The sequence below is a fragment of the Chrysemys picta genome, chromosome 5, assembly GCF_011386835.1.
Source record: "Chrysemys picta bellii isolate R12L10 chromosome 5, ASM1138683v2, whole genome shotgun sequence".
Classification (NCBI taxonomy): Eukaryota; Metazoa; Chordata; order Testudines; family Emydidae; genus Chrysemys; species Chrysemys picta.
In genome coordinates this window covers 94,508,585-94,521,801 of record NC_088795.1, presented here as the reverse complement: position 1 = coordinate 94,521,801, position 13,217 = coordinate 94,508,585, and the positions used below count along the sequence as shown (strand labels likewise).

At 38.7% G+C, this 13,217-nt stretch overlaps 1 protein-coding gene across 33 annotated transcripts in view; it reads right to left on the bottom strand.

The window, feature by feature from the left end:
• Positions 1 to 13,217, bottom strand: part of CORIN (corin, serine peptidase) — a 286,238-nt gene that overhangs the window by 122,737 nt on the left and 150,284 nt on the right. For 32 of the 33 annotated variants that reach the window (XR_010601891.1, XR_010601892.1, XR_010601894.1 and 29 more), the window contains one exon: positions 5,180 to 5,293. The exons of the other annotated variant lie outside the window; for it this stretch is intronic. Coding sequence is in view for 28 of the 32 variants with exons in the window: in XM_065598101.1 (XP_065454173.1) it covers positions 5,180 to 5,293 (114 nt within the window). In the remaining 4 variants the exon portion in view is untranslated. The remainder of the gene's footprint in view (positions 1 to 5,179; positions 5,294 to 13,217) is intronic. 33 annotated transcript variants of the gene reach the window in all.

The following is a 13,217-nucleotide window of genomic DNA, read 5'->3' as shown; positions in this document are numbered from 1 at the left end:
CTGAAATCTAGACTCTAAATGTTACCTGAATAATTTATTTGGTGTATCAAAGGCGAGATAGGAGGAGTGTGTATCAGAAGGAGCTGAGGAGAGGAAAGGAAGATAATGCACTGTACAATTTAATACTGATAATTTATTGATGCAGGCCACTTAAAATGCTCTGGGATTCATCTCTTTAGTATCAGTAATTCTTTTTTTAACCTCTATTTCATGAGCCTGCATTTGCATTATAAATTATTGTAAAAAATAAAAGTATCTTGATTGGGGCCTTTGGATGTTACTGCAATACAAATAACAAAAGACATCTCAATGAGAACTGCCATTTTACTGCTAATGTATTTCCCAGAAAGACATTCTGTGTTCTGACATAATCCACAATAATGGAAGTATTAACCAGTAGATTAATTCAGGAGAGGCTGAAGAACTCCCTAGTTGTTTTAAGGTAACTTTTATTACATACTAGAAAAGTTTGCATGGAAAATCTGTAAACATTCTTTGAACTAATGAAGAGTTCTATAATAAATAATAGATCTTGACTGTGAAAATCACTAGCCTTCCCCATGCATTCAAATGCTGAGAAGCCCTTTCTTCGTTACAGACTATGGACTAAATCCCACTCACTTTCTTCACATGAGTAGTCCTCTTGAAGTCAATGACACTTTTCATGCAAGGAAGGAAAGCAGAATTTGTCTCCCTAGGAGGCCAGATCCTGCAACTCGGTCCACCTGAGCAGACACTTACACCCATGCAGAACAATGGTGCTGTATGCAGTTGCAGGAGTCCACCTGAGCAAATCCAGGTGTAGCCACAAGTTAGCAGACAAGCAAGATGAGTAGCTCCCTATTTCTTCAGCCATTTGGAATTATTATTTAATTTAACAAAACATTAGGAGAAAATAATGATTGTTTTGAACATTTAAAAAAAAAACTAGATGAAGTGACTACATAATTGTTTAAAAATAAGTATTTTGCTGTACTTGTTTGTCAACAATTTGACCTCCCCAGCTCTCACATGCTGGAGAAATCATAATGCTCTTATGCTTAAATCTAAAACAAACTAACAAAAATGTTTTCATTTAAATCACAAAACATATTCCTGAAAGTATTTCTTTTCATCTTCAATTTAATAACCATTCTGTCTTTACATAATCCCATATTTTTACTTCACTACAGCTGTGCCAGTTTACAACAGCAGAGTTTGGCCCTTTGAACCTAAGGTTAAATCTACATTTGCACTAGCAGGTGCGATTCCCAGCTTGTGTAGACGTACCCATGCTGCTGTGTTTGGGATAGCACCTGCAAATAGCAGTGTGTCCACAGAGGCACACCGAGCATGTCCTCAGCGGGCAGGAGTGTCCCAGGCAGGATTGTATTTGGGGCAGCTAGCCTGAGCAGCCACCCATGCCACCGTAGAAGCATTGTTATTTTTAGGCGCTAGCTCAAACAAAGCTAGCATGGGTATGTCTATCCGAGCTGGGAACCACACATCCCAGCTCAAATATAGATGTACCCTAAATCAGTCCAGTGCCCCTTAAAAGATACAATTAACTACATTTTAAAGTCTACTGATCTGAAACCGGATAGAGTTTGTTGGTTAATTAGTTTACAGACAGCCTTTTACATCATTTCAAAGAAAAAAAATCTTTTTTTTAGTTTTATGAAGTTATGTAGTGTCACTGTCTAGACACACTGAGGACTGATTTAATTACAGTACATCAAATCAATTTAACTGAACTACTATACATCGACACGGTGTACAACCAAGAGAAAGCTACTTCCACAGCAAGTTATTCATCATTGTCACCACAGCCTCATTCTGTTCACTCCAGAGAAAACACTCTGGACAAACACTCCTCCCCTGGGCCAGGAATAAATGAACAGGTTTAGAAAAGACTACCAAGACACTGATACTGCAAACCATTAAGCGTGTTGGTAACTTTGCTCACATGAATGATCTCATTGTCTTCAACAGGATTACTCTTGTCAGCAAAGTTATGCAAGTGCTTAATTTGAAGGATCAGGATCCAAATTTGTTTCTCCATCTACATTACTAGAAGCCTTTGCTTCCACCTACTGATCTTCATACAACAGTACCATAGAAGTGAAGTTACACCAGTGTAAATGAGATCAGAGTTGAGCCAGAAGTTTAACAACTGGTTAAATTACTTAACATAGCCAGAACCTTATCACAGATTCTGTAGTTAAGTCTGCATCTGCTGTTCCATAAATCCCCTTTTTTCTCTCCAAAGGTTTACAGTTGTAGCATTAAAACAAACTTCATTCCAGATCAAACTTATTCAAGATCAAATAAAGTTTGGAGACTGTTAAATTACACCAGTGTAAAAAGTTTCCCAGGTGTTGTTCTGGATTCTGCTAGATACAGGAATGCCACATATCAACATCAGTACTAAGTTAGTTTATGCAAACTAGTTTAAAGCACAGAAAGTTAGAGAAAAGCACATTTTCTTTTCCTCTCAGTTATCTTCTTAGACAGATCATCAATCATGTAATAATTCAACTGATCAACAACACATCAAAATATTTGGGGTAACTAGCACATTTCATTATTATGAAAGCATTGGCCTTGGTTCCAGTTACTGTCTTACACTTAAAGCAGGGATTGAAACACTTTATTATGTTTCAAGAACACTTTAGCAGCAGCTCAATGCACAGCAGTGGTCAAAAAGGCTAACAGAATGTTAGAAACTATTAGGAAATGGATAGAAAATAAGACTGAAAATATCATAATGCTACTATATAAATCCACAGTGCACACACACAATTAACCTGTGGAACTCATTGTCATGGGATGTTGTGCTGGCCAAAAGTGTAACTGAGTTCAAAAAAGAACTAGATAAGTTCACAGAGGATAAGTCTATCAATGGCTATTTGTTTTAATGTACTTCATATGTTAGAATTTCATATTGCTTTAAATATTGCTACATTGAATCACGTCTTTTATTTACCCATTTTTATCTGGTGTATCCCATTTGCATTATCCCTGTTGATTTAATTGTTTATTGGTTTCTTTTTTCATTTTGGATATTTAAATAAATGTTTCTTTATTTCAAAGTCACATTCAATAATTTATTTGGTGACATCCTTTAGTGTATAGGGAAAACAATTCTTTGTAAAATGTAAGTGGTTACTCCTTGAGTGCAGTCTCATTAATAATCATAATCAATAATTCCATCTTTTGATTATCCTGCATTCATCATATGAGAAGCAATTAATTAGTTATTCCATGTAATTAACTGTTGGTTCTCCCAATTATCAAGTTTGATAATTGTTTGTTTTCTTTAGGTAATTTTATTTTAAAAATTACCTGGTGCCCAACCTCTTTCTATCCCACAGCACCCTGTGTCTGATCATGCTTTTGCCTCTCAGCATCAGAACAATGCAGACTCTTCAACCTACCCACATAGCTAAAACTCATTCAAATCCCACACATTAACTATATTTGAAGATTTGTTTTAGAATTAATAGTACTTTTTGCTGTTATTCTTCATAATTGAAAGTTTCTTATTCAGCAGGGGCTGACATATAATGTTCTTCCATTTCAAACTGGCTGCCGCTCTGTTATTGCTGTCCATGAGAGCAAGCCCCCAGCCTGCCCTTAGCTACTTATTCCAATAAGAGTAAAAGCGAAGCTGCCCTCAGGGAAGGTGTACTCAATGTCAGAATAGGGGACAATGCACAGTTAAGGCAACCAAATAACCTTAACTCTCCCTTGTGTGCCACTACGAAGGGAGAAAATAGAAAAAATCTGTGTCTTTAAAAATCAATTTATTTTAATCTAGCATTAGAAATACTGATGCACTAATCATATTTGTATGTTGATTGCACAGCATTATGCAAGTTAATGTTAAGGTTGCCTTAACTGTGTATTTCCATTCCTTCACATGTTTGGATTTCTTTTCACTTGAATCTTAATTCTGAATTTTCTGAGTTTGTAATGCTTGTTTTTTAATAATTACAACATCCCTGTAATGCTTAACTGTTAAATTACTTCTATGCCCTCAACCTTTCAATTGACTTTCAATAGAATATAGGCTCCTAAATCATGTAGGCACTTTTGAAAATGTTATTCTAAATTAAACTGGAGTCAACACTGAGGGTAAAAACATGACAGGTGTGGCAACCTATAGTCTCACTTCTATTGAGACCCATAGGAGATAGCAGCCATCACTTGCTTCTAATAGATTCCCAGATAAAAACTATGTGTAAAAATTTCCCAAAGCAGCTAAATTATTTGTGAATTTAAGTCCCATTAATTTATGGACTTCCAATGTGACTCAGAATCCTAACTCACTTAGGCACTTTTATGTATGTTACACATAGTTTCCCTCTGGGAATCCATAAGAGACAAGGGACTTTCAAAAGTGAGCCCAAGCTACATAGTTCAGATCCTAATCCAGATCTAATCCAAAGTTTGGGAGTATTTGGATCCAGAGTTTTGATTTGACTCTCTGATAATTTTCCCTATACACCCACCATTTACTTATCCCCAAAACTGTCCCTCTTTCTTCCTGTTTTGTCTACTGTTCATTTTTTCAGAGTCTCTGAACATAGGGGTTAGTTTTAGAAAACAGATGTGTTTGAGCTTTGAAATATATTCTACAATGGAGAATGGAAATGACAAATGAAGAAACCTAATGGGCATATATATTCTCATTTTCCATGGCACCTCATAGTAAAATTTGTTTATAAAAGCCACATTCAGGGCTGGAGAAGAAACAACTTTCTAAGCAGATGATTTTGCATCTGCTGTAGAATCAAAACCAAGTACTAGAACAGTATACACTCAAAACTCGTAACCTGGTTATTTCTTTACAAAAATGGTCTTTATGGCAAGTTACTTATCAATTAAAAAAACAACAGCCCTCTGCTATAATACTTCCAACCGCCATAGGTCCTTGGAGAAATCTTAGCTGTTCAACTGCCAATAAAATCAAGCTTCTAAACATAAACTTTAAAAGGTCTACAAAGACATTCTGTAGTCAGGTTGGGCAAAGGCAAACATATTCTTAGGCACCTGAAAGAGAGGCCAGAAGTGAGTATATGCACAAGCTACGCAAAGCTCTTATCCTGTTACAGTAGTTGACTTTTGTTTCTAGGCTCCCCTGAATGGACTCAGTATTCTGTCTAGACAAACACTATAAGGGTTTAAAGTAACATACTGCAATGTGCCTCATCGCTCCAGTCATCACAGTCATTGTAACCATTACATTGTAGTTTCCCGGGGATGCAGATTCCACTGGCACATAAGAAGCTCTCATCTCCTCCGCACAGCACTGGGAAGGGAAGGGAAAGGAAAAAACACAGGATCAGATTTTAAAAAATAACATTATAAGCAATATCTGTTTTGAACATGTGTCATCCATTAGAAGTGTATTCAAACAACAAACTCACGATTAATCAGTCTTAATTAGAGATGGGCTGGAAAAGTGGAATTCAGATGCATCCATATTGAAGATGGGCAACTGCTGATATGTTTAGGATGCATTTAGACCTGTTATTATGTTATATATTTTCTCTGTAAGGCTTCTGTCCTTCAATATATATACTCTTCTTTGAGAGAGCTGTTTTGTTACTAGTATCGGGGATAGCCATGTTAGTCTGTATCCACAAACACAACAAGGAGTCTGGTGGCACCTTAAAGACTAACAGATTTATTTGGGCATAAGCTTTCATAGGTAAAAAACCTCACTTCTTTAGATGCGAAGTGAGGTTTTTTACCCATGAAAGCTTATGCCCAAATAAATGTTAGTATTTAAGGTGCCACCGGACTCCTTGTTGTTTGGTTGGATACTGATAACCACTGACATATATTGATCAGAACCCTTGGAGAGAAGGCAAAGCACAGGTGCTGGATATTAGTCACACCTGCCAGGATAAACTCAACAAATTGCCGGGGAGCTACAGCCTAACTCCTGATGAGAAGGGTCAGGGATGCAGGTCCCAGCCCAAAGAGAGGTGACAGGTAGAGGCCTCTGACCTGAAAAGGCATTCCTTAAGCATTCCACAGAGGAGGGGGCCACAGGTGCAGTTATCCCAAAACTGACAATTATTATTTACTTTGCGGTAATGTCTAGAGGCCCCAATCAGGGGCCAATGTTCTTGGCATACCTAGATGCAGATCTGCACTGGAAAAGTGGAAGCAGTGCATTATGCATCCAGAGGACATTGAGAGAGTAGTGAGCAGCAGCTCTTCCTACATCTTTAGAAAAGGTGTAGCAAATGTTCCCACTTATTGCTACCCTGCCAGCTATTACTACCTGCGACTACTAGGTTTAAATCCCATGGGGGAACTGGTTCCCTGACAGGCAGGAACACTTGAATTAGGTCTTTTGGAAACCTAATCACTATCAAATGAGAAGACTGTGTGATTCTCTGCCAGTGGGTCGTAAACTGAGATGGTTGCCAAGTGAACCTTGACAGAGCTGAGGGACAAATTCTTTCTTTTTAGCTCAAGTAACTAGTGAAGAATCTGCAGGATCGAGGAGTAATGTGGAATCAATGAGTTGTGGTGACACTAGTGGGAGAATCTCATCCATTTTGCCAGGTGAGTTTTTGTCTTCTACTTATCAGAAGAGCAAGACTGCTGCATTGATGACATCCATCCAGTCACCATGCTATGAGGTGCAGGGACAGTAGATTTGGATGTAGGATTGGTTCTGGTTCTGAGACAGCAGGTCTGGGAGCAGAGGTAAGTCCTGGGATGGGATACTGACAGGTTCAATAGACCTGTGAACCAGAATTGTCTTTTCTTGCACCACTGTGACCACACGGCAGGAAGGGGTGCATGTAAAATAATTCCGCACCTATAGGGGAGGCACTTGCATTGCGAGATATAGGCAGTGCCAAAGCAGGCATCCGCCACAGGGTTCTGGCATGGTGCTCACTGACAGGGAGGGCTAGCTTTCCTGCAGAGGAACACTGACGTATATCCACCAACTTACATGTCTACTGCTTTACTTCCTCAACAGGGATTTGGAGGTCCTAGGCCATCCTTTTTAATAGGTTTTAGATAGCCTTGTAGTCAGACATTTCTGAGACCAATGGTGGCACTACAGCAGCCTCATCTGGGACAAAGAGGAAAGGATTACCAATGCCGTAAGGTCTTCTCCTGGTGCCTGGTCTTACATTCCTTCCTCTTTTGCTTGTGGCTATACTGGAACCCAGGGGAGGATATGGGGGGAGGGGCACTGTTAGGATTTCTTTGTGTGCAGTGCCATGGAGCAGATAGTCTTCTGGCGATACAGTTGCTCACTCACACCAAGATTGCTCTGAGCCAACTAGAGTCCCCAACAGGGCAACATGGGAATTGGTGGGTAAGAGCCTGGTGGCCAGGGTGTAGGGAATCATGAACGCAGGTTCTGTGGGTCCCAGTATCTCTCTTGTGAGAAATTTCTGGACTCTCTATAAGATGTTGAGGGCTGTGGTGAGAATCTGGGTGAGTGAAGATGCTGCTGGTATCAATCTTTCTCACCCTCTGAGTCTGAAGATAAAGCTGAAGAGAATGTATAACCCAGATCCAGGTGGTGCTTTGGCCTTTGGGCTGATGAAGCCATTCTAGTGGATAAAGTCAGAGCTGACTGTAGTGCTAAAGTTGACAGAAAAGGGGACTGTGGCTCCAGATGTGCCATCTGTGCAGGTCCATCAGTACAGATCACCTGAAGAATGCTGTGTGGGGTTGTATAGGTGAGCTGAAACCAAGTTTTCTCAGGGTAGTATCACAATCTTTGTCATGATGATGGTGCACTACCCCAATCAACCTGATTCAGGTGCTGAGAGAGTCAGTGTCAGGGCCACTGAGACAGACGGTGCTGGGGTCAATGCCAAACCATTTCCCGAAGTCCCAGATTTCAGTGCCAGGCGTTTTGGTGCCATACAGTCAGAATTAGCCTGAGACCGAGATTTGGTGGGAACTGGGCTAGGCTGTGAAGTCTCACATGATGTTCACTACTGTGGGGTGGTTTTCCTTTTAGAGAAAGCCCTGGTAGGTGATCTACCTTTGGAACTTGTAGATGCTTGTGGTCTGTCTGAGGACGATGTTCTCATCATTGTTTGATCCGGGGCCCTTGAAGGCAATGAGCCTGTGCTAATGTTCTTGGATTGTGACGGTCCAATGTGCCCAGTTCAGAAATGGGTCTCATGGATTTAGTCATTAGGAAGACCTGAAGGTGGGCCTCCCTGTCTTTCCTAGCCCAGGAGCTGAAGGAATTACAAATGGCACATTTACTGGGAATGTGCAATTCTCCTGGAGCAATAGAGACATTTTGAGTGTCCGCATGAAGCTGGAATAGTTCCCTTGCAGGAGTGGCAGCATTTGAACTCAGGAGAACTGGATGACACCATTCCCAGCGACAAGTAAAAATGCTAACAACTAAAGGTTGCAACAGGCAACCGGATGAATAAATTACTAAAATGATAAACTAAATTGAACTGTAAAAAAAATCAATTAGCTATGAAGTACAGATGAAAGGCTAACAGTCTTTTGGACAGTGAGGCTCTGTCCCTAAACTGGGAAGTGGTGAGAGGAACTGAATAATGGCAGGCGCATCTCGCCCTTATGTGCCTTCTCAATGGAGCATGAGGACTAAAGAGTGCATGTCCTTAACTATTTTTTTTAATGTGAGTTTGGGAGAAGGAGAACATGAATGGGGCGGGAATTCTGGAGGGTTATGTACAGGGGGGAAAAAAACAGAAAATGAAGGAGGTAAATAAAAAGATGATAGGATTAAAATAATATAAATAATGGGAGAAGATTTAAGCCCTTAAGCTGACAACTCTGGCAATTTTTTCATGAGTCTCATAATATTTGAGGCTTTTCTTACAGTCTAAACTGTTTGAGTCAAATGATTATGTGAGAATCTCAACTTTCACGTAAAACAAAACAAATCTTCTAGCCCTATGGTTGCTTGAAAATTTGGGCATAGTGTAACCTAAAGATTCAAAAATTAGAGAGCAAATAAAAAGAACCAAACATTTATTTAAATTTTTATTCTTTTCAACCAATAATGATTTTTTTTGGAAGGCCTGAACTTTTTTGAATGCTTGTGGAGGCAATACTGTTCAAATGTCTTCTGTAAAATGAAGGAGGAAAGACATATGGGCATGTTCAGTATCAGCAGTTACAGCATTTCTTCCTTCTACCATCTCACCATAAGATTGTGCAGATTAAGGACAGCATGTGGCTGTCTCTGTTCCTGCTTTAAAATTCTCCATAGCTGCATTTTTCTAAAGTCAAATTAATATTTTCTGTACTTTTAAATAAAGTTTCTTGTGTGTTTCTCTTCAGTGGCTGCAGACCACTCTACAGAGCCAGCTATGGTAAAACAAGGAATGAATGTAATGCTGCATTTTCCACCTTTTGAACCTTATGCTTGAGCAAAGGTAGCAAAATATATTTTACAATTGCACAGCTAAGAAGTGCAGCTAATAAAAACTGTGTTGAAAAATTTTCATTACAGTTTTTTAAAATATATTTTTAATTCTTTATAAAGTAATAATAAATGTTTACATTGTGTGTGTTTTATGCAAAGTCAAATAAAGTAATTCAGAGGGGGAAAAATTAATGTTACAAACTTTAGTAACATCCTGAGTTTCCCTGAGTGAAATTCACCTTTGCACAGAGTGCCAGAACAATGCTAACACACCACTTAAAGTCCTGTAAATCACTAACAGTTCACATTTGTTATGGTAAGTTTGCTTCAGATTTTTGTTTTGTTTAAATAGAGTTTTATATTTCATAGAGCTTGAACTCAGAAGGGACCATGAGATCATCTAGTCTGATCTGTATATCATAATCATTACATTTACCAAAGTACTCCTATATTAAACCTAAATACTTTAGTTAGACCAGAACATTTCAGGGTGCAGGTAACTAAAGTGTGTGCCTCAGGCCAAGACCTCTGATAGCCCCATAAACAGCAGATGTACAGGTTATCTATAGGAAACGGAGAAACAGCTGAGTAATCTGTATTTTAGGCACGTTATAGGCAAACGTCCAATGATTTCAATGGTGCACACTCAGACCTAAAGCCTATAAGTCCCACTTAATCCACTATAGGTACCCTTCTCTTTCTGCAAATTTTTGCAGACAAAATTTCATTTGCATGATTCTTTATGGGAAAAGTGGCAATTCAAATACATGCAGAGGGAGTTCATCATTTTCATTTATTTAAATGTTTATGAATACTTTTTGAAGTATTGGGGGCAGGGGTACGTAATATTTACCCAGCTCTTTGCTATTCTATCTAGTCAGAGTTATATTCAGTTCTTAGGGTCTGTGTTATACATTACATTAGCAAAAGAGGGGAGGGAAAATTTTATATGGAAACATATGTAATCAAAATGTTGTTTTCCACAATGTTTCATCCATAACAGTTAGCCCAGCAATGCTGCTGTGTATTTTCATATTTACATATTTAAAGGAGAAGAGACTTATGATTTAACCCCTCTTGCTTGACTGATGTGTAGTACTTAAAAGACAATTGCTATGAATAGGGCCCTACCAAATTCACGGACCGTGAAATCTGGTCTCCCCCCATGAAATCTGGTCTTTTGTGTGCTTTTACCCTATACTATACAAATTTCATGGGGAGACCAGTGTTTCTCACAATGGGGATTCCTACCCAAAAGAGGGTTATGGGTGGGGGGGCTGCAAGGTTATTGTAGGGGAGTCGCAGTATTGCCACCCTTACTTCTGCGCTACCTTCAGAGCTGGGTGGCCGGAGAACAGCAGCTGCTGGCCAGGTGCCCAAATCTGAAGGCAGTGCCCCGTCAGCAGCAGAGTAGAAGTAAGGGTGGCAATACCATACCATGCCACCTTTTCTTCTGTGCTGCTGCCTTCAGAGTTGGGTAAGGACCCCATCAGTTACAACACTGTGAAATTTCAGATTTAAATATCTGAAATAATGAAATTTACTGTTTTTAAAATCCTATGACCATGACATTGACCAAAATGGACCATGAATTTGGTAGGGCCCTAGCTATGAATTATGAGGGCCAGATTTCTTTTTATTTGATCATGTTGCCAACTGTCATTTTTCAACAACTTTATTCAAGAACTGAAAGACTCTAATATATGCACTAAACTGGAGGAAATGATTTACGATACCCCAAATTAGGCTCCTGTCAGAAGAGTTCTTAAATTCACTGAAAAACAAAGCATTTTTGGCCTTCATTATTTACAGTTTCCTGTTAAATAACAACAAAATCACATTTAAAACTTAAGCATACATAAACTTGATCTAAAAATTGTGTGGCAGACATCTATCTTGCAATCAGAGGCACTAAACATAACTTGAATTTTCTAAAGTAGGGAGAGGTTTCTTGGAACCTCCAATAGAAGATTAATTTGGTTTCTGCAGAAATGTTCATGCTTAGCACATTCAAACAATCATAAAACAATTTGTTATTGTCCCAACCATAAGGAAATTTTAGCATGACAGTTGGCAATTAAACAATTGTTAATCTTCTGTTTAATAACTTTTGTTATTACATTCCTGATATAAAGGTCACAAACATTTTTCACTTAAACATCTCAAAGCGCTTTACAAAAAGATAGTGCTTTACAAAACCATAGTGTTATTTTACATATGGGGAAACTAAGGCACAGAGGTAAAATGACTTGCCCAAGGCCACATAGGGAATCGGTGGCAGTGTAAAGGGCGTTCATGGAAGTCCCTTGGTAAAATTTTACCCCCAAACTGAAGGAAAGGTTTTGGCAATTTCCCTGCTTCTGATGGAGTTCACCTGCTCATTCGATCCTTCTTCAGCATTGCTGTCAGATGCAAGAGCTATGAAAATGCTTCTGAAGAGCAGACACTTTTGATTTTGGAAAACCATATTGCACAGAACTGCAGATATTTTTTAAATATTTCTGGGGGAGCATACTCTTAGATCCCCTTGAGAAGTCCAGACCCCCTCATGGAGTCCTCAGACCCGAACCTTCAAATTACATAAACTGTACACTGTTACCCTAACGATAAACTCATCAGTATACTTTTTGGAATCCAAGTATAAACTTTTTCAGGAAAGTAAAACTTTATACAGGTTTACTAAATTCTGCTTCCTTGCTTGGTTTTGGTTGAGAAAAATCTTAATTTTTTAAAAAAATGAATGGATTCCCCAGTCTCTCACCCTTCTCACTGCAAACACATACTTGTCTGAAAGTTGGAGTATGGGGAGGTTTTTGTTCCTTGCACTGTACTTCTAATGTTTTATCCAGATTAACTTTAAATGTCTCAAATGATGGAGGTTCCACCTCTTCCTTTGAGATATTATTCCACAGTTTTATACATTATCTCACTGTCAGGATGTTTCCCCTGATATTTAGTCTAAGTTTTCTCTTTCTTAACATCAACCTATTACTCCTCATTATAACCCAATGTGCCACACTAAATACATAATTTTTCTCATTCCTTCATGCTTCAAATATTTGTAAACTGTTATCATATCCCAACTATACATACAAAAAGATGGGATCTCAATTACCCGTTACCCCTCAAGAAAGAGATCTTGGAGTCACTGTGGATAATTCTCTGAAAATATCCACTCAATGTGCAGCAGCAGTAAAAAAGCTAACAGAATGTTAGGAACCATTAGGAAAGGGATAGATAATAAAACAGAAAATATCATAATGCCACTGCATAAATTCATGGTATGCCCAGACCTTGAATACTGTATGCAGTTCTGGTCACCCCATCTCAAAAAAAAAAAAAAAGGATATATTAGAATTCGAAAAGGTACAGAGAACGGCAACAAAAATGATTTAAGGGTATGGAACAGCTTCCATATGAGGAAAGATTAAAAAGACTGGACTTTTTAGCTTAGAAAAGAGACAACTACAGGGTTGGGGGGGGGGGGGATATGATACAGGTCTATAAAATCAGAAATGGTGTGGAGAAAATGAATAAGGAAGAGTTATTTACTCCTTCATATAACATGAGAACCAGGAGTCACCCAATGAAATTAATAAGCAGCAGATTTAAAACAAACAAAAGGAAGTACTTCTTCACACAACACACAGTCAACCTGTGGAACTCATTGCCAGGGGATGTTGTGAAGGCCAAAAGTATAACAAGGCTCAAAAATAAATTAGATAAGTTCATGGAGGATAAGTTCATCAATGGCTATTAGCCAAGATGGTGAGGGATGCAACCTCATGGTCTGGGTGTCCCTAGCCTCTGATTGCCAGAAACTTCATCT